Genomic DNA, 26,374 nt, shown 5'->3' with positions numbered 1-26,374 from the left:
GTCATGTTCAGATAGTATTTCCAGGTTTCACTCTGTTTCCGACCATTTTTGTCCCGTTCCGTGACTGGTGAACAGGACCCTGGCCTATCACTTACCAGCCACTCAGTCTCAAAGACCAGGAGATGAACAAGGCAAGCAACTGAGGCTTAATATGTAAGAAGAGGTTTAGAGCTTTGACAATGTGTGAGCTACCGATCTCATAAAAGGTCACTTTTGAAACACTTTTTCCCAGCTTCGTATGAGTGTCTGTCTTCAGTACAGTCTCAAATCAAATCAAATTTTATTTGTCACATACACATGGTTAGCAGATGTTAATGCGAGTGTAGCGAAATGCTTGTGCTTCTAGTTCCGACAATGCAGTGATAACCAACAAGTAATCTAACTAACAATTCCAAAACTACTGTCTTATACACAGTGTAAGGGGATAAAGAATATGTACATAAGGATATATGAATGAGTGATGGTACAGAGCAGCATACAGTAGATGGTATCGAGTACAGTATATTCATATGAGATGAGTATGTAGACAAAGTAAACAAAGTGGCATAGTTAAAGTGGCTAGTGATACATGTATTACATAAGGATGCAGTCGATGATGTAGAGTACAGTATATACGTATGCATATGAGATGAATAATGTAGGGTAAGTACCATTATATAAGGTAGCATTGTTTAAAGTGGCTAGTGATATATTTACATCATTTCCCATCAATTCCCATTATTAAAGTGGCTGGAGTTGGGTCAGTGTCAATGACAGTGTGTTGGCAGCAGCCACTCAATGTTAGTGGTGGCTGTTTAACAGTCTGATGGCCTTGAGATAGAAGCTGTTTTTCAGTCTCTCGGTCCTAGCTTTGATGCACCTGTACTGACCTCGCCTTCTGGATGATAGCGGGGTGAACAGGCAGTGGTTCGGGTGGTTGATGTCCTTGATGATCTTTATGGCCTTCCTGTAACATCGGGTGGTGTAGGTGTCCTGGAGGGCAGGTAGTTTGCCCCCGGTGATGCGTTGTGCAGACCTCACTACCCTCTGGAGAGCCTTACGGTTGAGGGCGGAGCAGTTGCCGTACCAGGCGGTGATACAGCCCGCCAGGATGCTCTCGATTGTGCATCTGTAGAAGTTTGTGAGTGCTTTTGTTGACAAGCCAAATTTATTCAGCCTCCTGAGGTTGAAGAGGCGCTGCTGCGCCTTCTTCACGACGCTGTCAGTGTGAGTGGACCAATTCAGTTTGTCTGTGATGTGTATGCCGAGGAACTTAAAACTTGCTACCCTCTCCACTACTGTTCCATCGATGTGGATAGGGGGGTGTTCCCTCTGCTGTTTCCTGAAGTCCACAATCATCTCCTTAGTTTTGTTGACGTTGAGTGTGAGGTTATTTTCCTGACACCACACTCCATGGGCCCTCACCTCCTCCCTGTAGGCCGTCTCGTCGTTGTTGGTAATCAAGCCTACCACTGTTGTGTCGTCCGCAAACTTGATGATTGAGTTGGAGGCGTGCGTGGCCACGCAGTCGTGGGTGAACAGGGAGTACAGGAGAGGGCTCAGAACGCACCCTTGTGGGGCCCCCGTCTTTCTGTGTGTTTGTGTCATTGTTATTTTATTGTGTTTAGGAGCCACCTTGTTTGTGTATCCTGAACATGTTTCACATGCAATATCCTTAATGTCTATAATACTGTATATCTGTAGTAGTAAATTAATACAATTCCTTGAAAAAAATAAACATTCTTTCGATATTGCAATGAAGTTGAAGATTTAATGGCAAGTGAGATTCTGGCCACATTCAGTGTACACAAACAGCAGCATATTCCCGTGACATGATTGGCTCTTACTTCTGGGTTAAAAGTATAAACTAAGCAACAAATATATAAGGTAAGAAAAGTAAGAATGCTGTCTTAAGCTCTTTCAAGTTTAAAGAGAGGCATTACACTGATGGCCATTACACAGGTTCAAATGTCCGACCAAAACTGACCAACAAGGAAGAGAAGGGCATATCAGCCAATCAAGAGCTTGGGACATTAAGGTTCTATCTGCATTTGAGACTAAATGTAGTTATTGACATAGGTTTGTTCTGTTCAATGTTCTCTACCTATATAGTACTCTATATAGGGAGAGATTATCTCAGAATCCTTTTTTTGCAGTTAAAACCTCATAGTCACAAGCTCTCGTAATGACACACATTTACTTTTAAAAGTCAAATATAAAACATGAACACAATTATCAAAAATATAATGCAATTATAACAAATATATACAGCTGCAAAAATATAAACAATGGAGACATAGGTCCTTGTTGAGTGTGTGGTTATAAGAGAAATTCCATGGTAACGGAATTATGCTGAGACTCCAATTTTTCACTTTAATGCTAAACAAAAAACAATGATTTCAAAGCTAAACAAAACACACAACTATGCACAATGACTACTTTGGCCAATTTATACAGTAAATAATAATAATATATTTAGTGGAAGAATTGCCGATGCTAGATTTGGTACCAGAATTACAGTAAAATCTCCCTGTTTTATTATGTTACCAAACGTTGTATCTGCACAGTTCTTCCTGTTAATGTGTTTTTGTAAAGTTGTTCAAATTAGTCATTGTGCATAGAGTTCTATGGTTTGTTAAAAAGATTTTGGCAATGAAGAACTTTATCTACTTCCCCAGAGCCAGATGCCGTTTTTATGTCTCTACCACAGGAGGTTGGTGGCACCTTAATTGGGGAGGACGGGCTCGTGGTAATGGCTGGAGTGGAATAGGTGTAATGGTATTAAACCCATCAAACATGGTTTCCATGTGTTTGATGTCATTCCATTTGCTCCATTCCGACCATTATTATGAGCCGTCCTCCTGTTAGCAGCCTCCACATCCAGTATGAAGGAAGTTAGAGGTATTTTCATGAGCCGTCGCTAACTAGCGTTAGCGCAGTGACTGGAAGTCAATAGTATTTACTAGCATGATATCAGTTACCATAGACTTCCAGTCATTGCTCTAACGCTAGTTAGCAATTGTGCTAATGCTAGTTAGCAACTTACTTCAAACTGCATGCAGAGACAAATGGTATCCACGAGTTCATCTGACTCTGGGGGAAGTAAAGGGCTTCATTGCCAAAATCCTGAAATATCCCTTTAAACTTGGAAAATAAATGGGTTTTGTTCAGTATACATTTTAAAGAAAATAAATCACAGTCTCAGTATAGGACAGATGTAGACTCCATCAATTTGGAATCAAATTCTTGAAAATCATAACATTTTAAATTATTAAAATTACTGAAGATCTACAGACTTCAGGGTTGATTTATTTCCTCCAACTTGAATTGACCGATTTTACACGGCATTAAAAAAAAAATTCAAAAGGGCCTCCCGGGTGGCGCAGTGGTCTAAGGCACCAGAGACTCTGGGTTCGCGCACAGGCTCTGTAGCAGCCGGCCGCGACTGGGAGGTCCGTGGGGCGACGTACAATTGGCCTAGCGTCGTCCGGGTTAGGGAGGGTTTGGCCAGTAGGGATATCCTTGTCTCATCGCGTACTAGCGACTCCTGTGGCGGGCCGGGCGCAGTGCATGCTAACCAGGTCGCCAGGTGCACAGTGTTTCCTCTGACACATTGGTGCGGCTGGCTTCCGGGTTGGATGCGGGCTGTGTTAAGAAACAGTGCGGCTTGGTTGGGTTGTGTTTCGGAGGACGCATGGCTTTCGACCTTCGTCTCTCCCGAGTCCGTACGGGAGTTGTAGCGATGAGACAAGATAGTAACTACTAACAATTAGATACCACGAAATTGGGGAGAAAAAGGGGTAAAAATTCTAATATAAAACAAAAATAAACCTTCAAAGTTGGACCCTAGAAACCTAGATAAGCTCCCAAGTGGCGCAGCGGTCTAAGGAACTGCATTTCACTGATTCGAATCCAGGCTGTATCACAACCGGCTGTGATTGGGATCCAAAAGAGCGTGCACAATTGGCTCAACGTCGTCCGTGTTTGGCCGGTGTAGGCCGTCATTGTAAATTAGTATTTGTTCTTAACTGACTTGTTTTTGAGGGGGAATTGATCCAAGGGCCTTCAAAAGGCCTAGTCGCCAGTTGCCCATACCCGGTGTTATTTTTTTAAAATAAAGGTTAAATAAAAAAATTAACACCGGGGATGGGCAACTGATCAATTCCCCCCCAAAAACAGAATACAGCTTTGTAGTGAATTACCATTAATAAAATAAATGATGAGCTCAGATTTTGTGTGCCCCCCATCATCAAAGTTGCCCATCCCTGGACTACACCAATGACTCACTGTATATATGAAGGGCTACACATACTGTACTTATAAAGATGCTATATCTCGTCCTCCCTGATGCGTACCTTATTCGTGGGCACGCGGACCTTGGGTACGCGCACGCAGCATCGCAGTAGGAGCGTCGTTGCGTCCCTTCGCTGTTTTTATTCACCTGACGAACATGGCCGCTGATGATTGAAGGATACCTCGGATCTCTTGTGATTTCTTAACTTGAGCAATAAACATGCGCCATTTGACGATTTCATTGTATAATATGTGAATGAACATCTTTATGAAGCGATAAATTGGGTAAGCGTTTGGGTTTTGCTGTCTGACAAGTGCAAGCAGCTGCTAATGCTAGCTAACGTTAGCAAAATTGTCAGCTGCCGACTGGCTTAGATAAGGTTCATAGCTGACATTAATTATATTATACTACTCATTACGTAGCCTTTAGTTACATAGTGGAGGTAACGTTATAGAAGATGTTTTGCATGCTGATGCATTTGGCATTTGGCTAACGTAGCTAGTTAAAATGTAAATGGTCATGTTACATCAACGTTAGCTCCTGTGTCACAGGCTGAGTCGCGCTGGATAAGAGCGTCTGCTAAATGACAAATGTAAATGTAGTTAGCAAGTGTAAGCCAAATGAACAGAACAAGCACCTCCATTTCAGCTAGTTTACAATGGTTTGCGGACATGTACAAACACGTGAACAGTCAACCGGCTTTCTTTCAAAGCCATTACTAACTACCATGCTATTAAGGATTTCCAAACCAGCAGCCAAAAGATGACTATATAACGTTACAATGTCGCAGTCAGCACGGACGGTACTAATAATGTCGTTGCTATCCAGCGGTGCCTGCGGCTGATAATGTAATAAACCTCGTAGGGCCAACCCTGCATTTTTTGCTTGAGATTATTAACGTTGTTCTGTTACGGGCCAGTGGAATGAGACAGGGAGGTTTGGGCAGCTGGGCACAGAGGGAGTGGCAGGACTTGCTGTATGCATGAGTGAACTGGTTTGGCCTGATTTTTCTCCTGGCTGTATGTCATGTGACATGTGCGTCAAACAGCTAAGTGCTTTTGGCTGCCAGCATCTCAGGGCACTCAGTTAAATGACTGGCTTCCAGCCCTTGTTGTGCAATATAACAACTTGCCTTACCTGTCTAGATTGCAGAATCATAAACAACCCACTGCTCATTGTCATTAGTAGCAGCCAGAATTGAGTGATTCCTAACTCCTCTCCACTAACATGATCTCAAATCAAATTGTATTAGTCACATGTGCTGAATACAACAGGAATACAAATGTTTACTTATGAGCTCCCAACCAACAATGCAGTTTAAAAAAATATTAATAATAATAAGAAATAAAAGCAACAAGTAATTCAAGAGCAGCAATAAAATAACAATAGCGAGACTATATACAGGGGGGTACCGGTACAGAGTCAATGTGCGGGGGCACCGGTTACAGACCTGGGCCTGTATTGACAACAAGTCTCTGAGTGCTGATCTTGGATCAGTTTGGGGGGGGTCCTTGATCGGCACTCCTACTCTGAAACGCTTTATCCCTGGCATGTAACAAGCTGTTCATGGAATAGGCTAGTCTGTGAGTGGGAACCAATGTAGCCTCACTGTGTTGCACTCGAAGGTGCAGAAGCCTAACACATGGGTGTATTCATTAGTCGGATTACGTTGAAAAACGTCTCGCAACGGGGTGAATACCATAGGCCTATGTCTTATCTTAGTCTTGCGTTATGTCAGTTAGGCTATGGATCGACATCATTTCACAAACGGGCTATTTGACACCCTAGTGTAGTTGTGAAAATTTAAAAGCAAACAGATTTGCTGTCACAAGAAGAAAACAAATAAAAAACATTTTTTAGAGTTTGCTTTAAAACATGTAAAAAATCTACTATATGTAAGCTTGCATGCTTGTTTTCACTCATACATTCCACACTACTCACAATACCTAGGCTAGTATTGGGTCCTAGAGCCTGAGGAACCTCTTGGGAGACATTCCTACATTTCAGTGGACTGGCATATGTTTGGTGTTCACAAATTAATTATGTGGCACAGGCCTTCAAAAAGCCCCAGGATCTGAAACTGACATTGCTTTTTGTTTTTGTTGTTGTTGAAAACAGCCCTCAAGACAGCTCAGTGACGCAACTTCTGATGCAAGACCTTCAGAGTTTCACTGAAGCTTAAATTTGATAGGCCGCTTAAGTTTTAGCCTAGCCGCAGTAGTGCTTCCAGCTCAGATGAGGTTTAGTCATTGTTATCCCGAAATCCATTCAATGTCCTGTGTTAGTTGTCATGGTTATGTGTAGGGTAGCCTATTTGTTTAAATGCTTTGGTTGTGGACTAAATGTTCCTGTTGTTTATTTGACTCCAGGAAGTAGCACTCTAAACCATGCTGAAGTGGTTTTCCAATGAAGATGGCGCTCCTGGCCAGGGAGTAAGTATCAAACCAACATGTCTGTTTGTGAAGGAATGCACCTGTGCTATGTACATGTAGTATGCCCATTTGTGTGTGTGTGTGTGTGTGTATACACACGTGTGTGCAATGTCGTGTGTGTTCTTCCAAAGCCATCAGCCCATAACCCCATAGATGGGGGGGGATAGGGAGAGTGCTGAGCACACAGCTTTTTACTGTGTGAAGATCAGAAATCGTACTTCCTGTAGTGAAGCCACAGCTACCCCCCCCCCCCACACACACACACACATCCGCCCCAATTCACGACAATCGACCCCTAACAACAACCCCTTTTCCTTTCAGTCCCTAGCCTAGCCCATTCTCCTTGTTCTTATCCCTTAGCTGTTTGTAGCTGTTTATCTCTATGTTATTAGCTGAAACCTATCTAGTCCTCACACATCTATAATCCCTCCATACATTACCATAGTGAAGACATCCCCCCTGTGTATACCTCATCTCTTTCTCATCCATACCATGCCCTCCTCTGTTCCAGAAAAGGCTAGCTTTCTGTTTTCACTAACAGATTGTCTCTCTCTCCTTGTCTGTCTCTCGTGTCTCTCTCCTCGTTGCTTTCTCTCCTCGTTTCGGTCTTTCCTTGTCTCGGTCTCTCCTGGTCTCTCCTGGTCTCTCTCTCTCCTCGTCTCGCTCTCTCCTCGTCGCTCTCCTCATCTCTTGTCTCTCCTCGTCGCTCTCTCTTTCCTCGTCTCTCTCTCCTCGCTTCTCTCTTGCCTTGTCTCGCTCTGTGTCTCTTGTCTCTCCTCGTCTCGCTCTCCTCATCTCGCTCTCCTCATCTCGCTCTCCTCGTCTCGCTCTCTCCTCGTTGCTCTCCTCGTCTCTCTTGTCTCTCCTCGTCGCTCTCTCTTTCCTTGTCTCTCTCTCCTCGCTTCTCTCTTGCCTTGTCTCGCTCTGTGTCTCTTGTGTCTCCTCGTCTCGCTCTGTGTCTCTTGTCTCGCTCTCCTCGTCTCGCTCTCCTCGTCTCTCTTCGTTGCTCTCTCTCTTCTCGTCTCTCTCGCTCTCTCTCTCACCTTGTCTCGCTCTCTGTGTCTTTCTCTTGTCTCTCTCCCTCTCTGTCTCTCTCTCCTCGTCTCTCTTGTCGTCTGTCTATCTCCCCCTCCTGGCTCTCTACCATATCTCCCTCTCCCCCATCCTACTCTCGGTCCCCGGTCTCTCTCCAGGCGCTCGGCTCCCCCCAGGGTGGTGGTGGTGCTGGAGGAGGAGAAGAGGGCCAGGCAGCCCTGGTGGAGGTGGCGGAGCGGCTGGCCCAGACAGAGCAGCTGGTGGCCCAGCTGAAGGAGCTGATCCGTGAGAAGGATGGCTCGCTGCGCACCAAGGACGAGCAGCTCAAGGTACGTCCTGGGTGCTCCAGTTTGATGATGCTCCTAGACACTCTCCCGAAGGCCTAACCCTAACCATTAAGAGGTGAACATTTTTAAACCGACCGTAGATCAGTTCTTACCAACTGCATCATTGTGGCAGTTCAAGGCCCTCCTAAAGCCACAGGGATTGCTGACGGACAAAGTAGAGGCATTTATCAGAAAGCGCAATGCAAACACTGCCACGGCAGAGTGAGGCCCATATGCTGTCAGTTTGTTTTTAATTCAAGACAATAGAATCACTCATCCTGTTTCAATGGCAGGGAGTGGTTTAGTTACTTTTGTCTATTCATTTACAAGTCAAAGTCCACTTGTGCTGCACAGAGTGCTGACACCATATCTGCATCCCAAATGTCACCCTATTCCCTATATAGTTCACTACTGGGCCCTGGTCAAAAGATGTGCAATATATAGGGATTTGATGGGCCCTGGTTAAAAGTAGTGCACTATATAGGGATTATATGGGCCCTGGTCAAAAGTAGTGCACTATATAGGGATTAGATGGGCCCTGGTCAAAAGTAGTGCACTATATAGGGAATAGATGGGCCCTGGTCAAAAGTATTGCACTACATAGGGAATAGAGTGCAATTTGGGATGCACCCCATGTCTATAAGAGGGCTGCTGAGGAATTTACAACCAATTTATTTTGTCCAATAGAAACATTGTGGTCTCTGCTGATACTACAGCCATAGCTTAGTCTACCTGAGAGGCTCCATAGATAGACTATATAGTAAAACAGGATTGGAGTCCACAGGGAATAGTATAGGCTACTATCACTAACTCACAGTCCAACCAAGGTGCATGAATGAAGAAACAGACTGGCTAATATGTGAGAGGTGTTCAGGCAGTCTGAGATCACAGCACAGTGCATCACATAAAAAAACACAGATCACAAACTCAGTGTCCATATGGCCTTTTAAAGGCACAGTTAGCCCAAATGAGCTTTTACAGTTATGCTTATTAAGACTTGATGCTAAAGACACGATAACTCCAAAGAGTAGGCTACCCCTCCATATCGGAGCAAGACATACAGTCCTTCTGTAGCTCAGTTGGTAGAGCATGGCGCTTGTAACGCCAGGGTAGTGGGTTCAATTCCCGGGACCACCCATACGTAGAATGTATGCACACATGACTGTAAGTCGCTTTGGATAAAAGCGTCCGCTAAATGGCATATATTATTATATTTATTATTACATACATTGAATGTGTGACACCCCTAGCTTTAACTAAAGGTACCATGTCTACCCCTCCCCCCTCCTCATTTTCTACACAGGCAGAGAAGGAGGCGTGCGAGGCCAAGCTGTCCAAGATGCGTCTCCAGAACAAAGCCAAGGTCACCTCCCTCAGCGCCCAGCTGGAGGAGCTGAAGAAAGGAGGTGCTGCCGGGGGTGGAGCTGGGGGCCAGGGGACTCCCACCCACAGTAAGAAGGTAACACGCTCACACACACATACATGCACATATGTTTGCACGTACACACGCAGACGGACAGACAGACACATCCATCCACCCATCCAAGTTCAGTGAGCAATAGCAACAGGAAACCACAGTAACCCTTCTGACCTTTGACCCTGTTTTTCCCTGCATATGACCTGTGTAGGGAGGTGCAGAGGGAAGCGAGCAGGCCAGCCGTGGGAAGATCCTCCTCCTTAGGAAGAAGGTGGAGGAGCTGGAGCATCAGCTGTCACAGAGAGATGAGGAACTGGAAGTCAAGGTACTACCTACACCCTCACCAAAATCTCATCTATTCCCTTTTAGAATGCATTTTGAGGCAGAAAAATGGGACGGAAGTTCAAAGGGGTTTAAACCTTCAATAGGCACTGTACATGCATTCCTATGAGCATTCATACTGGCTTTATAATGCCTTATGAAATGTGGTTTGGTTTAGGGACTGTACATGCATTCCTATGAGCATTCATACTGGCTGTATAATGCCTTATGAAATGTGGTTTGGTTTAGGGACTGTACATGCATTCCTATGAGCATTCATACTGGCTGTATAATGCCTTATGAAATGTGGTTTGGTTTAGGGACTGTACATGCATTCCTATGAGCATTCATACTGGCTGTATAATGCCTTATGAAATGTGGTTTGGTTTAGGGACTGTACATGCATTCATACTGGCTGTATAATGCCTTATGAAATGTGGTTTGGTTTAGGGACTGTACATGCATTCCTATGAGCATTCATACTGGCTGTATAATGCCTTATGAAATGTGGTTTGGTTTAGGGACTGTACATGCATTCCTATGAGCATTCATACTGGCTGTATAATGCCTTATGAAATGTGGTTTGGTTTAGGCACTGTACATGCATTCCTATGAGCATTCATACTGGCTGTATAATGCCTTATGAAATGTGGTTTGGTTTAGGGACTGTACATGCATTCCTATGAGCATTCATACTGGCTGTATAATGCCTTATGAAATGTGGTTTGGTTTAGGGACTGTACATGCATTCCTATGAGCATTCATACTGGCTGTATAATGCCTTATGAAATGTGGTTTGGTTTAGGGACTGTACATGCATTCCTATGAGCATTCATACCGGCTGTATAATGCCTTATGAAATGTGGTTTGGTTTAGGGACTGTACATGCATTCCTATGAGCATTCATACTGGCTGTATAATGCCTTATGAAATGTGGTTTGGTTTAGGGACTGTACATGCATTCCTATGAGCATTCATACTGGCTGTATAATGCCTTATGAAATGTGGTTTGGTTTAGGGACTGTACACATTTGCAGTTTAAAGCTTAGTTGCTATATACGGTGCATTTGGAAAGTATTCAGACCCCTAGACTTTTTCCACAATTTCTTACGTTACAGCCTTATTCTAAAATTGATTAAAAATAATTTTTCGCTCATCAATCTACACACAATACCCCATAATGACAAAGCAAAAACAGGTTTTTAGACATTTCTGCACATTTATACAATATAAAAACAAAAATATCGCAGACCCTTTACTCAGTACTTTGTTGAAGCATCTTTGGCAGCGATTACAGCCTTGAGTCTTCTTGGGTATGACGTTACAAGCTTGGCACACTTGTATTTGGGGAGTTTCTCCCATTCTTCTCTGCAGATCCTCTCAAGCTCTGTCAAGTTAGGTGGGAAGCGTCACTGTACAGCTATTTCCAGATCTCTCCAAATATGTTCGATTGGGTTCAAGTCCGGGCTCTGGCTGGCCCACTCAAGGACATTGAAAGACTTGTCCTGAAGCCACTCCTGCGTTGCCTGTGTGCTTAGGGTCATTGACATGCTGGAGGTGAACCTTCGCCCCAGTCTGAGGTCCTGAGCGCTCTGGAGCAGGTTTTCATCAAGGATCTCTCTACTTTTCTCCGTTCATCTTTACTAGTCTCCCAGTCCCTGCCGCTGAAAAACATCCCCACAGCATGATGCTGTCCCCACCATGCTTCACCGTAGGGATGGTTTGTTCCAAACGTGACGCTTGGCATTCAGGCCAAATAGTTCAATCTAGGTTTCATCATACCAGAGAATCTTTTTTCTCATGGTCAGAGTCCTTTAGATGCCTTTTGGCAAACTCCTAGCAGGCTCTCATGTGCCTTTTACTGAAGTGGCTTCCGTCTGGCCACTCAACCATAAAGGCCTGATTGGTGGAGTGCTGCAGAGATGGTTGCCCTTCTGGAAGGTTTTCCCATCTCCACAAAGGAACTCTGGTGCACTGTCAGCGTGACCATCGGGTTCTTGGTCACCTCCCTGACCAAGGCCCGTCTCCCCAATTGCTCAGTTTGGCCGGGCGGCCAACTCTAGGAAGAGTCTTGGTGGTTCCAAACTTCTTCCATTTTTAAGAATGATGGAGGCCACTGTGTTCTTAGGGACATTCAATGTTGCAGAAATGTTTGACCTCATGGTTTGGTTTTTGCTTTGACATACACTGTCAACTGTGGGACCTTATATAGACAGGTGTGTGCCTTTTCAAATCATGCTCAATCAATTGTATTTACCACAGGTGGACTCCATTCAAGTTGTAGAAACATCTCAAGGATGAACAATGGAAATTTTGATTCAACATTTTAATTTTGAGTCTCATAGCAAAGGGTCTGAATACTTATGTAAATAAGGTGTTTCAGTTTTTTAGAATAAGGCTGTAACGTAACAAAATGTTGAAAAAGGGAAGGGGCCTGAATACTTTCCCAATGCAGTGTACATACACAAACAGTACACAAATAAATAAATACTGTGTTCCTAAGCTAAGGCCATGACAACGCTGTTAGTGTTCCAGTGGACTTTAGTGTGTCACAACTAAAACATGCCACCTAAACATGCTTTAATACTCTGTGTATGAGTTGTATAGAACATGGCTTTCCTCAATCCAGTGTGATTGTGAACTAACTTTTTTAAAACAACACTTTATTTTTTTGCCTACATCACTGTAGTAACAAGAGAATGTCACCACTCCAAATAGAAACATCACCTTGTTCCTGAACAGAAAGCCCAGGTCCATGTTTCCTTAGCCAGCGGACAGATAAGGGAAGCCAATATCCTCCTGCAAGGATGTGAGGAATGAGTTGGCGTAGTGTTATTATCTCCTGCAAGGTGCCCTCAGGCCACAGCTAACATGGGTCCTGTTCATTAGGCACCAAGTGCAAGAAAACAGACTGAAACAGAGAAGTACTGCCTGGACTTGTTTTCTGTTGCAAACCGTTTTGTTACGTCATGCCCTAATGAATGTGACTGAGGTGTTTTCCTCCAATCTACGAAGTCATTTCTCCTATAGGCCTATTCAGAATGTCTCACAGTGCTCAGCTCTCGTTTCCTTAACTATGGGAATGTTCATATCCCATGGCTATGTTTTAAAACAGTGTGGCCTTGTGTGGCCTTTTAGTGTCACTCCACAATGATACAAAATACAGATTTTTCAAACCACAATGTGGACCACTCAGTTTTGAGACACTAAAAACAATCCTAGTCAAACATGGTAGAGGCATCATCTATAATGCATTACATCATCTATACACATGTATGCATAAACAGAAAACGATGTACAGTAGACAGTTGGGCCCTTATAAAGACATGTTTCCTTCGGAGGATAAGGTGGCATGCTTTATTCATATTATTACCTGATAACATGTAATACAATTTATCATTTTCTTCTAGACCCAGGTCAATCCATTTTAGGTCAATCCATTTTAGGTCAATCCATTTTAGGTCAATCCATTTTAGGTCAATCCATTTTAGGTCAATCCATTTTAGGTCAATCCATTTTTAGGTCAATCCATTTTTAGGTCAATCCATTTTTAGGTCAATCCATTTTTAGGTCAATCCATTTTTAGGTCAATCCATTTTTAGGTCAATCCATTTTTAGGTCAATCCATTTTTAGGTCAATCCATTTTTAGGTCAATCCATCCCAGGTCAATCCATCCCAGGTCAATCCATCCCAGGTCAATCCATCCCAGGTCAATCCATTTTTAGGTCAATCCATCCCAGGTCAATCCATTTTTAGGTCAATCCATCCCAGGTCAATCCATTTTTAGGTCAATCCATCCCAGGTCAATCCATTTTTAGGTCAATCCATCCCAGGTCAATCCATTTTTAGGTCAAACCATCCCAGGTCGATCCATCCCAGGTCGATCTTGTAGCCAAGGCCTACACTGTTACATAGAGAATAGGTGTTTAGTTATGTTTGTGGTTCAGGTTGCTTTGTCCATCAAGTGTGTGTGTATAGTGTGTCTGTCTTTTCATATTTAGTTGTACCTGATCCAGTATCTTTAAGGTGTTTGGTGGAAAATTCTCAAAATTGTGTGTGAATGAGTATATATTTTTAGTGTTTGAGTGTTGTTGTGTCTACTATGTGTGTGTGCGCCGATGTGCATCTGACCCGTGCCCACGTCTTTCCCTCTCCCAGTCACGAGAGCTGGAGGCCCAGAGGCAGCGTGGTGCGGACATGGACGCCATGCTGGTGGAGCGAAACAGGAAGCTGTCAGAGAAGGAGGCCTACATAGTCCACCTGCAGACTGGCATGGCCACCGGAGAGCAGACGGCCACGCCTCCAGCCCAACCAGACACGGAGCACATGGTAAATACAAATTCCAGAAGCTTTATTGTCCTTTAAATATGCATCCCATGGACAAATTGGCATGACCCAACAATGATGCTTCTGCTATTGGGACACTATGGATTTTAGAGAGATGTTAGGGGTACCAGTAACAGTAGTCACCAGCCCTGGTCCTGGAGATACATGGGGTGTGACCAGCACGGTCATATTATCCATGACCTCATGCACACAATATAACACGAGGTTTCCCACCACACAATCTAATACGAGGTATCCCACCACACAATCTAATACGAGGTATCCCACCACACAATCTAATATGAGGTTTCCCACCACACAATCTAATATGAGGTTTCCCACCACACAATCTAATATGAGGTTTCCCACCACACAATCTAATACGAGGTATCCCACCACACAATCTAATACGAGGTTTCCCACCACACAATCTAATATGAGGTATCTCACCACACAATCTAATATGAGGTATCTCACCACACAATCTAATATGAGGTTTCCCACCACACAATCTAATATGAGGTTTCCCACCACACAATCTAATATGAGGTTTCCCACCACACAATCTAATACGAGGTTTTCCACCACACAATCTAATACGAGGTTTCCCACCACACAATCTAATATGAGGTTTCCCACCACACAATCTAATACCACAGGTATCCCACCACACAATCTAATATGAGGTTTCCCACCACACAATCTAATATGAGGTATCCCACCACACAATCTAATACGAGGTATCTCACCACACAATCTAATACGAGGTATCCCACCACACAATCTAATACGAGGTATCTCACCACACAATCTAATACGAGGTATCCCACCACACAATCTAATACGAGGTATCTCACCACACAATCTAATATGAGGTATCCCACCACACAATCTAATACGAGGTATCTCACCACACAATCTAATATGAGGTATCTCACCACACAATCTAATACGAGGTATCTCACCACACAATCTAATACGAGGTATCCCACCACACAATCTAATACGAGGTATCTCACCACACAATCTAATACGAGGTATCTCACCACACAATCTAATACGAGGTATCCCACCACACAATCTAATACGAGGTATCCCACCACACAATCTAATACGAGGTTTCCCACCACACAATCTAATACGAGGTGTCCCACCACACAATCTAATAGGTGAGGTTCCCACCACACAATCTAATATGAGGTATCCCACCACACAATCTAATAGGTATCCAGGTATTTCCCACCACACAATCTAATACGAGGTTTCCCACCACACAATCTAATACGAGGTTTCCCACCACACAATCTAATACGAGGTATCCCACCACACAATCTAATACGAGGTATCCCACCACACAATCTAATACGAGGTATCCCACCACACAATCTAATACGAGGTATCCCACCACACAATCTAATATGAGGTATCCCACCACACAATCTAATATGAGGTTTCCCACCACACAATCTAATATGAGGTTTCCCACCACACAATCTACGAGGTATCCCACCACACAATCTAATACGAGGTATCTCACCACACACACAATCTACCACACAATCTAATACGAGGTATCCCACCACACAATCTAATACGAGGTATCCCACCACACAATCTAATACTAAGGTATCTCACCACACAATCTAATACGAGGTTCTCACCACACAATCTAATACAGGTATCTCACCACACAATCTAATACGAGGTATCCCACCACACAATCTAATACGAGGTTTCCCACCACACAATCTAATACGAGGTATCCCACCACACAATCTAATACAGGTTTCCACACACAATCTAATATGAGGTATCCCACCACACAATCTAATACGAGGTATCTCACCACACAATCTAATACGAGGTTTCCCACCACACAATCTAATACGAGGTTTCCCACCACACAATCTAATACGAGGTTTCCCACCACACAATCTAATACGAGGTTTCCCACCACACAATCTAATACGAGGTTTCCCACCACACAATCTAATACGAGGTATCCCACCACACAATCTAATACGAGGTATCCCACCACACAATCTAATACGAGGTATCCCACCACACAATCTAATACGAGGTATCCCACCACACAATCTAATACGAGGTATCCCACCACACAATCTAATACGAGGTATCCCACCACACAATCTAATACGAGGTTTCCCACCACACAATCTAATACGAGGTTTCCCACCACACAATCTAATACGAGGTTTCCCACCACACAATCTAATACGAGGTTTCCCACCACACAATCTAATACGAGGTTTCCCACCACACAATCTAATACGAGGTTTCCCACCACACAATCTAATACGAGGTTTCCCACCACACAATCTAATACGAGGTTTCCCACCACACAATCTAATACGAGGTTTCCCACCACACAATCTAATACGAGGTTTCCCACCACACAATCTAATACGAGGTTTCCCACCACACAATCTAATACGAGGTTTCCCACCACACAATCTAATACGAGGTTTCCCACCACACAATCTAATACGAGGTTTCCCACCACACAATCTAATATGAGGTATCCACACCACACAATCTAACACAATCTAATACGAGGTATCCCACCACACAATCTAATACGAGGTTTCCACCACACAATCTAATACGAGGTTTCCCACCACACAATCTAATACTAGGTTTCCACCACACAATCACAGGTTTCTCACCACACAATCTAATACGAGGTTTCCCACCACACAATCTAATATGAGGTTTCCCACCACACAATCTAATACGAGGTTTCCACCACACAATCTAATACGAGGTTTCCCACCACACAATCTAATATGAGGTATCCCACCACACAATCTAATACGAGGTTTCCCACCACACAATCTAATACGTTTCCCACCACACAATCTAATACGAGGTTTCCCACCACACAATCTAATACGAGGTTTCCACCACACAATCTAATACGAGGTATCCCACCACACACATCTAATATGAGGTATCCACCCACACAATCTAATACGAGGTATCCCACCACACAATCTAATACGAGGTATCCCACCACACAATCCAGGTTCCCACCACACAATCTAATACGAGGTATCCCACCACACAATCTAATACAGGTTTCCCACCACACAATCTAATATGAGGTTTCCCACCACACAATCTAATACGAGGTTTCCCACCACACAATCTAATATGAGGTATCTCACCACACAATCTAATACGAGGTATCCCACCACACAATCTAATACGAGGTTTCCCACCACACAATCTAATATGAGGTATCCCACCACACAATCTAATACGAGGTTTCCCACCACACAATCTAATATGAGGTTTCCCACCACACAATCTAATACGAGGTTTCCCACCACACAATCTAATATGAGGTATCCCACCACACAATCTAATACGAGGTATCCCACCACACAATCTAATACGAGGTTTCCCACCACACAATCTAATACGAGGTATCCCACCACACAATCTAATATGAGGTTTCCCACCACACAATCTAATATGAGGTTTCCCACCACACAATCTAATATGAGGTATCCCACCACACAATCTAATATGAGGTTTCCCACCACACAATCTAATACGAGGTATCCCACCACACAATCTAATACGAGGTATCCCACCACACAATCTAATATGAGGTATCCCACCACACAATCTAATACGAGGTATCCCACCACACAATCTAATACGAGGTTTCCCACCACACAATCTAATACGAGGTTTCCCACCACACAATCTAATATGAGGTTTCCCACCACACAATCTAATATGAGGTTTCCCACCACACAATCTAATACGAGGTTTCCCACCACACAATGTAATACGAGGTATCCCACCACACAATGTAATACGAGTATCCCACCACACAATCTAATATAAGGTTTCCCACCACACAATCTAATACGAGTTGTCCCACCACACAATGTAATACGAGGTATCCCACCACACAATCTAATCAGGTTTCCCACCACACAATCTAATATGAGGTTTCCCACCACACAATCTAATACGAGGTTCCCACCACACAATCTAATATGAGGTATCCCACCACACAATCTAATACGAGGTTTCCCACCACACAATCTAATACGAGGTATCCCACCACACAATCTAATACGAGGTTTCCCACCACACAATCTAATACGAGGTGTCCCACCACACAATCTAATATGAGGTGTCCCACCACACAATCTAATATGAGGTATCCCACCACACAATCTAATATGAGGTTTCCCACCACACAATCTAATATGAGGTGTCCCACCACACAATCTAATACGAGGTATCCCACCACACAATCTAATACGAGGTTTCCCACCACACAATCTAATACAAGGTTTCCCACCACACAATGTAATACAAGGTTTTTGGGTGGTGTTCCAGGCGTTGCCGGAGGAGAGCGGAGCGGGCTCCCTGGCGGAGCTGCAGCTGCTGGTCCTAAGTCTGACCAGGAAGGTGGGCGAGGGTGATGAACGTTACAGCCTGCTGCAGGAACAGACTGAGAGCCTCAAGGAGCTCCTAGTCACAGAAAAGGCCGCCTTCGAGGACAAGGAGAACATGTACAAGCAAAACGTAGGTTATGGTGAAAAATCACAGATTTCGCAGATGTGATTTTTTTAACATGATTCATCAGCAAATCTGCTTATGACTTTATATTATAAGAGATGTACTATTTTTTTTAAATCCTCACATTATTTATCGTCACGTTTATTAATGACAGATAAACATTAAAACAAAAACAAAACATCCAGTTACAACTCTACTCCTCCCCTCGTCCCTGTAAAATCAGCTTTTTCATGTTTTCTGTGTCTTGGCCAATCACATCACTGTTCACCTCATCTGCTGAAGAAATCGCAAACGCTCGATTTCCCTGTCAGACCAACCGTGACCAGCCGTGTATTCAAGCTTCCCTGTCAGACCAGCCGTGTATTCAAGCTTCCCTGTCAGACCAGCCGTGACCAGCCGTGTATTCAAGCTTCCCTGTCAGACCAGCTGTGACCAGCCGTGTATTCAAGCTTCCCTGTCAGACCAGCCGTGACCAGCCGTGTATTCAAGCTTCCCTGTCAGACCAGCCGTGACCAGCCGTGTATTCAAGCTTCCCTGTCAGACCAGCCGTGACCAGCCGTGTATTCAAGCTTCCCTGTCAGACCAGCCGTGACCAGCCGTGTATTCAAGCTTCCCTGTCAGACCAGCCGTGACCAGCCGTGTATTCAAGCTTCCCTGTCAGACTAGCCGTGACCAGCCGTGTATTCAAGCTTCCCTGTCAGACTAGCCGTGACCAGCCGTGTATTCAAGCTACCCTGTCAGACTAGCCGTGACCAGCCGTGTATTCAAGCTTCCCTGTCAGACTAGCCGTGACCAGCCGTGTATTCAAGCTTCCCTGTCAGACCAGCTGTGTATTCAAGCTTCCCTGTCAGACCAGCCGTGACCAGCCGTGTATTCAAGCTTCCCTGTCAGACTAGCCGTGTATTCAAGCTTCCCTGTCAGGCCAGCCGTGACCAGCCGTGTATTCAAGCTTCCCTGTCAGACCAGCCGTGTATTCAAGCTTCCCTGTCAGACCAGCCGTGACCAGCCATGTATTCAAGCTTCACAAATGTCTTCTGAATGAACTATCGTTTCAGATCCAGACGTTTAAAGACATCATTCTGCAGAAAGACAACAAGCTAATGGAGGTCAACCAGATGCATGAGCAGGAGCTCTTCAAGTTGGCTGCCAAGTCTGACGCCAGCGCTGATCTGGAACAGGTAAACTAGACTAGAGGATTTACCACTGTTACTTTTGTTTTACCATTAAAATGACCAGTAAAATCTACTATGAACCCACTTTAAATTGTCCTTATTCCGTGAAGTTACTCTATTCATTCTGAACTCGGTAACCTGGCTGCATGCTAGCTGTAGATACACTATAGATTATTCTATCTTAAGTCATTGGAAGGAACATTCTGTTTCAAAACAGTTATACATCCAGCGAATTGTACCAAAAGTGAAACATTTCCAGTTACAACATGCAATGTCCTAGTGTGACTACAAGATCAAGTTGTGATATACAGTATCACTGCTGTGCACCGTGGGTAGTGTAGTTGCTGACATGGCTGTCTGTGCTCCCCAGCTCCTGAAGGCTCTGAAACAGAAACTACATGAGAAGGAGGAGGTGTTGCAGGGTAAAAACCAGGTGATTGATGTCTTCCAGGGGGAGGTGGACTCCAGAGACCAGCAGATCAAGGTGAGGGGTTATTTAAATAGGTCAAACTTTATTTAAGGTGAACTATCCCTTTAAGGTGTCCTCTTTGTGTCTCAGGTAGAGCATGGCGCTTGCACCGCCTGGATCAGGGGGTTAGTTTCCCGCTGGGGCCACCCATATGAAGAATGTATGCACACATGACTGTACATCACTTTGGATAAAAACATCTGCTAAATGGCATATATTATGATCTATTATAAGGAACCACATGGGTGTTAACAGCTATACCCATTGGAAGGGTGGGCCAAGACAATATGGGCTACGTTCCAATTCTCTTTCTTTCTCCCAAAGTGTGTGTCCACTTCCCAACCTTCCTGCATACATTTAACAATGACGAGAGGTCTCTCCAGACTACTCTTACATCAATCCAAAGCTATTAGATCCCTTACCGAGAGTGTGCAAGTGCACACTACTAGGAAGAGGGTGGAGAATCAAGGATACAGTCTTGGTGATGGCTACTACTATAATGAATAATAATTTGGTGGGTGGTTATATTTGTCCTATTTCATACACATACAAGTGTGTATTAATACGCCCGTGTGAATTCTAAATGTGTCTTTTTTCTCTCTGGACACCCTCAGAGAGTGGCGTGACAGCCAGGGTCAGCCACTATCAACTGTGACCCTGGAGTAATTAACTTCAGATGAGGGAGATCATTCCCCTTATGATGTCATCTCTCTCGCGACAACCCTAGCTTAGAACAGTGATCACCAATTGTCCCTCCTTCCCTCATCCATCCCTCTCTATCCCCTCCTCCTGCTCTACCCTCATCCCTCCTTTTCTCTCCCAGGACCTTGTGGAGCGGGCGCGGCGGCTGCAGGTGGAGCGCGAGAGCCTCGGGTCCAAGATGGAGGCTGAGAAGCACGTGATGCGGGCTCAGCTGCGTGACCTCTTGGAGAAGCATCAGGGCGAGCTACGCCGTGCCGCCGAGTGTCACGAGGCCCAGCTGGCCGAGCGGGAGCAGGCACTTCGCGGGCAGCTACAGGAGGAGCTGGGAAGGACCCCTGTCGCCGAGCTTCAGACCCAAACGCAAGCAGGGAGCGGCGGGGATTCTCCAGCCACGGCCCAGAGGATGAACGAGCTGGAAGGTAGGTAGTCGGTACAGGTGTGGACAGATACACACATTCTACAGACCATAGGATGCTTATATAATGTTGATGGGATTCCTGGGATGTTAAGCTCTTCTTCAGGTCTTGTGAAGATCTCATGATCTGCTTTTCTCCTGTCACTCTCCTTTCTCTCTCTTTCTCCCCCCCTTCGTTCTCTCTCTGACTCCCCCCCTTCTTTCTCTCTCTGTCTCCCCCCGTTCTTTCTCTCTCTCACTTCTTTCTCTCTCTGTCTCCCCCCTTCTTTCTCTCTCTGTCTCCCCCCCTTCTTTCTCTCTCTGACTCCCCCTGTTATTTCTCTCTCTGTCTCCCCCCCTTCTCTCTTTCTTCTCTCTCTGACTCCCCCCCTTCTTTCTCTCTCTGACTCCCCCCCTTCTTTCTCTCTCTGACTCCCCCTTCTTTCTCTCTCTGTCTCCCCCCCTTCTTTCTCTCTCTGTCTCCCCCCCTTCTTTCTCTCTCTGTCTCCCCCCCTTCTTTCTCTCTCTGTCTCCCCCCGTTCTTTCTCTCTCTGTCTCCCCCCGTTCTTTCTCTCTCTGTCTCCCCCCGTTCTTTCTCTCTCTGACTCCCCCCCTTCTTTCTCTCTCTGTCTCCCCCCCTTCTTTCTCGTCTCTCGCAGCACAAGCCAAGCTGAAATCTGAGGAGGCCAGTAAATCGGAAGCCAAGTTCCTAAAGATAAAAGCCTGGTCAAAGTCTCGTATTCGACAGCTGGAGGACGAGCTGAGGAAAAGCCAGGTAAGAGTTTCTATCTAGCAAACGAGTTGTAACATTTTAAATAGGCGGGATGAGTACATTTATAATCAGCAGCGTGATGATCAATGTTATAACTTTTCTGTGACAATGGTCTGTGAGAAGAGGGCAATTATTTTAGCAGAGTTTAATTCAGAGCTCCCATCTATTTAGACTTCTATGATTAGTATGCTCAGAGGGCACGTGTCTTTGGGAGAGGGAAAATGTTGTTGCCCTGACTGTATGTCGTACACGTTTAGTCTCATTCAAGAACCAGACATGTTGCCCTGACTGTATGTCGTACACGTTTAGTCTCATTCAAGAACCAGACATGTTGCCCTGACTGTATGTCGTACACGTTTAGTCTCATTCAAGAACCAGACATGTTGCCCTGACTGTATGTCGTACACGTTTAGTCTCATTCAAGAACCAGACATGTTGCCCTGACTGTATGTCGTACACGTTTAGTCTCATTCAAGAACCAGACATGTTGCCCTGACTGTATGTCGTACACGTTTAGTCTCATTCAAGAACCAGACATGTTGCCCTGACTGTATGTCGTACACGTTTAGTCTCATTCAAGAACCAGACATGTTGCCCTGACTGTATGTCGTACACGTTTAGTCTCATTCAAGAACCAGACATGTTGTCCTGACTGTATGTCGCAGATTACGTTTAGTCTCATTCAAGAACCAGACATGTTGTCCTGACTGTATGTCGTATTTTAGTCTCATTCAAGAACCAGACATGTTGCCCTGACTGTATGTCGTACACGTTTAGTCTCATTCAAGAACCAGACATGTTGCCCTGACTGTATGTCGTACTGTACGTTTAGTCTCATTCAAGAACCAGACATGTTGCCCTGACTGTATGTCGTACACGTTTAGTCTCATTCAAGAACCAGACATGTTGCCCTGACTGTATGTCGTACACGTTTAGTCTCATTCAAGAACCAGACATGTTGCCCTGACTGTATGTCGTACACGTTTAGTCTCATTCAAGAACCAGACATGTTGCCCTGACTGTATGTCGTACACGTTTAGTCTCATTCAAGAACCAGACATGTTGCCCTGACTGTATGTCGTACACGTTTAGTCTCATTCAAGAACCAGACATGTTGCGCTGAGCTTCCCTTGACCTGTGAACAATGACCCTCCTCCAGTCTGGCAGAGTGGGCCCTGACGTGACCTCCCTGCGTAGCCGCGTCACGGATCTGGAGGAGGAGCGGGAGGAGACGCTGTGGAAGCTGGAGCAGTACGACGAGATCAAGGCCAAGAACGGTGAGGAGAGTCTTCAACTATCATCAATCACCTGACTACACTTATCTGGACCATGGTGAAATGAACTTAACACTTATAAAACTAGCTAGCACGTTATCTTATTGTGGACTTCTCCTTGGTGTTATCATTTATAACTCTTTAAAAAATGATGTGTTAATATGGTATTTAGTAAACGCCCCACCCCCTCTTTTGTCTAGCAACGCTAGGGGCGAAAACATTTCTTTACATTCAAAGTGAAAAGGGTTTTCTACTGCAGATGTTCTCTAGATGTTCTCTGTACTGAAACTAATCTCTGTGTCGTCTGGTGAGGATTTACAAGAGGTTTGAAGACCATCTAAATGAGCAACGGCTCCCCATGTTTACAAGTGATCTGTTTCAGCCTTGTACATCTGTATGTTATTTTGGTCGCTTGTTCTGTTTGATCTTTGTTAATGTACCTTCAGCGTGTTATTCAGAATCTGTTTACATTGTGTTCTGTCTCTAACATGTCCTCTGTCCTCATGTAGATGTGCTGGAGGTGGTTAACATGTCCTCTGTCCTCATGTAGATGTACTGGAGGTGGTTAACATGTCCTCTGTCCTCATGTAGATGTGCTGGATGAGGTTAACATGTCCTCTGTCCTCATGTAGATGTACTGGAGGTGGTTAACATGTCCTCTGTCCTCATGTAGATGTGCTGGATGAGGTTAACATGTCCTCTGTCCTCATGTAGATGTACTGGAGGAGGTTAACATGTCCTCATGTAGATGTACTGGAGGTGGTTAACATGTCCTCTGTCCTCATGTAGATGTGCTGGAGGTGGTTAACATGTCCTCTGTCCTCATGTAGATGTACTGGAGGAGGTTAACAGTCCTCTGTCCTCATGTAGATGTGCTGGAGGTGGTTAACATGTCCTCATGTAGATGTGCTGGAGGAGGTTAACATGTCCTCATGTAGATGTACTGGAGGTGGTTAACATGTCCTCTGTCCTCATGTAGATGTGCTGGAGGAGGTTAACATGTCCTCTGTCCTCATGTAGATGTACTGGAGGTGGTTAACATGTCCTCTGTCCTCATGTAGATGTGCTGGAGGAGGTTAACATGTCCTCTGACCTCATGTAGATGTACTGGAGGTGGTTAACATGTCCTCTGTCCTCATGTAGATGTGCTGGAGGAGGTTAACATGTCCTCTGTCCTCATGTAGATGTGCTGGAGGAGGTTAACATGTCCTCTGACCTCATGTAGATGTGCTGGAGGAGGTTAACATGTCCTCTGACCTCATGTAGATGTACTGGAGGTGGTTAACATGTCCTCTGTCCTCATGTAGATGTGCTGGAGGAGGTTAACATGTCCTCTGTCCTCATGTAGATGTACTGGAGGAGGTTAACATGTCCTCTGTCCTCATGTAGATGTACTGGAGGTGGTTAACATGTCCTCTGTCCTCATGTAGATGTGCTGGAGGAGGTTAACATGTCCTCTGACCTCATGTAGATGTACTGGAGGTGGTTAACATGTCCTCTGTCCTCATGTAGATGTGCTGGAGGAGGTTAACATGTCCTCTGACCTCATGTAGATGTACTGCCAGGAGGTTAACATGTCCTCTGTCCTCATGTAGATGTACTGGAGGAGGTTAACATGTCCTCTGTCCTCATGTAGATGTGCTGGAGGTGGTTAACATGTCCTCTGTCCTCATGTAGATGTACTGGAGGAGGTTAACATGTCCTCTGTCCTCATGTCTGTGCTGGAGGTGGTTAAATGTCCTCATGTAGATGTGCTGGAGGTGGTTAACATGTCCTCTGACCTCATGTAGATGTGCTGGAGGTGGTTAACATGTCCTCATGTAGATGTACTGGAGGAGGTTAACATGTCCTCTGTCCTCATGTAGATGTACTGGAGGTGGTTAACATGTCCTCTGTCCTCATGTAGATGTGCTGGAGGAGGTTAACATGTCCTCTGACCTTATGTAGATGTACTGGAGGTGGTTAACATGTCCTCTGTCCTCATGTAGATGTGCTGGAGGAGGTTAACATGTCCTCTGTCCTCATGTAGATGTACTGGAGGTGGTTAACATGTCCTCTGTCCTCATGTAGATGTGCTGGAGGTGGTTAACATGTCCTCTGTCCTCATGTAGATGTGCTGGAGGAGGTTAACATGTCCTCTGTCCTCATGTAGATGTACTGGAGGAGGTTAACATGTCCTCATGTAGATGTACTGGAGGTGGTTAACATGTCCTCTGTCCTCATGTAGATGTGCTGGAGGAGGTTAACATGTCCTCATGTAGATGTACTGGAGGTGGTTAACATGTCCTCTGTCCTCATGTAGATGTGCTGGAGGTGGTTAACATGTCCTCTGTCCTCATGTAGATGTGCTGGAGGTGGTTAACATGTCCTCTGACCTTATGTAGATGTACTGGAGGTGGTTAACATGTCCTCTGTCCTCATGTAGATGTGCTGGAGGAGGTTAACATGTCCTCTGACCTCATGTAGATGTACTGGAGGTGGTTAACATGTCCTCTGTCCTCATGTAGATGTGCTGGAGGACGTTAACATGTCCTCTGACCTCATGTAGATGTACTGGAGGAGGTTAACATGTCCTCTGACCTCATGTAGATGTACTTGAGGTGGTTAACATGTCCTCTGTCCTCATGTAGATGTGCTGGAGGACGTTAACATGTCCTCTGACCTCATGTAGATGTACTGGAGGTGGTTAACATGTCCTCTGTCCTCATGTAGATGTGCTGGAGGAGGTTAACATGTCCTCTGTCCTCATGTAGATGTGCTGGAGGAGGTTAACATGTCCTCTGACCTCATGTAGATGTACTGGAGGAGGTTAACATGTCCTCTGTCCTCATGTAGATGTGGTTAACATGTCCTCATGTAGATGTGCTGGAGGTGGTTAACATGTCCTCTGACCT

General features: G+C 44.8%; 1 protein-coding gene across 4 annotated transcripts in view; it reads left to right on the top strand.

Moving 5' to 3' along the window:
• Window positions 1–4,389: 4,389 nt before the first annotated feature.
• The window catches only part of LOC118375973 (golgin subfamily B member 1-like), a 75,276-nt gene continuing 53,291 nt past the window's right edge, over window positions 4,390–26,374 (top strand). For 2 of the 4 annotated variants that reach the window (XM_052503859.1, XM_052503856.1), the window contains exons 1-12: window positions 4,391–4,557; window positions 6,643–6,705; window positions 7,899–8,069; window positions 9,370–9,525; window positions 9,695–9,808; window positions 13,964–14,134; window positions 18,515–18,703; window positions 19,753–19,875; window positions 20,240–20,353; window positions 21,162–21,459; window positions 22,094–22,209; window positions 23,366–23,483. In XM_052503859.1, the coding sequence (XP_052359819.1) occupies window positions 6,661–6,705; window positions 7,899–8,069; window positions 9,370–9,525; window positions 9,695–9,808; window positions 13,964–14,134; window positions 18,515–18,703; window positions 19,753–19,875; window positions 20,240–20,353; window positions 21,162–21,459; window positions 22,094–22,209; window positions 23,366–23,483 (1,615 nt within the window). In that variant the 5' untranslated portion in view covers window positions 4,391–4,557; window positions 6,643–6,660. Of the gene's footprint in view, window positions 4,558–6,642; window positions 6,706–7,898; window positions 8,070–9,369; window positions 9,526–9,694; window positions 9,809–13,963; window positions 14,135–18,514; window positions 18,704–19,752; window positions 19,876–20,239; window positions 20,354–21,161; window positions 21,460–22,093; window positions 22,210–23,365; window positions 23,484–26,374 lie in introns of all 4 variants that reach the window. The other 2 variants (XM_052503858.1, XM_052503857.1) reach the window with 2 other exon arrangements.

The sequence above is a fragment of the Oncorhynchus keta genome, unplaced genomic scaffold (assembly GCF_023373465.1).
Source record: "Oncorhynchus keta strain PuntledgeMale-10-30-2019 unplaced genomic scaffold, Oket_V2 Un_contig_18163_pilon_pilon, whole genome shotgun sequence".
Lineage (NCBI taxonomy): Eukaryota > Metazoa > Chordata > Actinopteri > Salmoniformes > Salmonidae > Oncorhynchus > Oncorhynchus keta.
The sequence above is the reverse complement of the archived record's forward strand: the minus strand, read 5'-3'. Positions and strand labels throughout refer to the sequence as shown.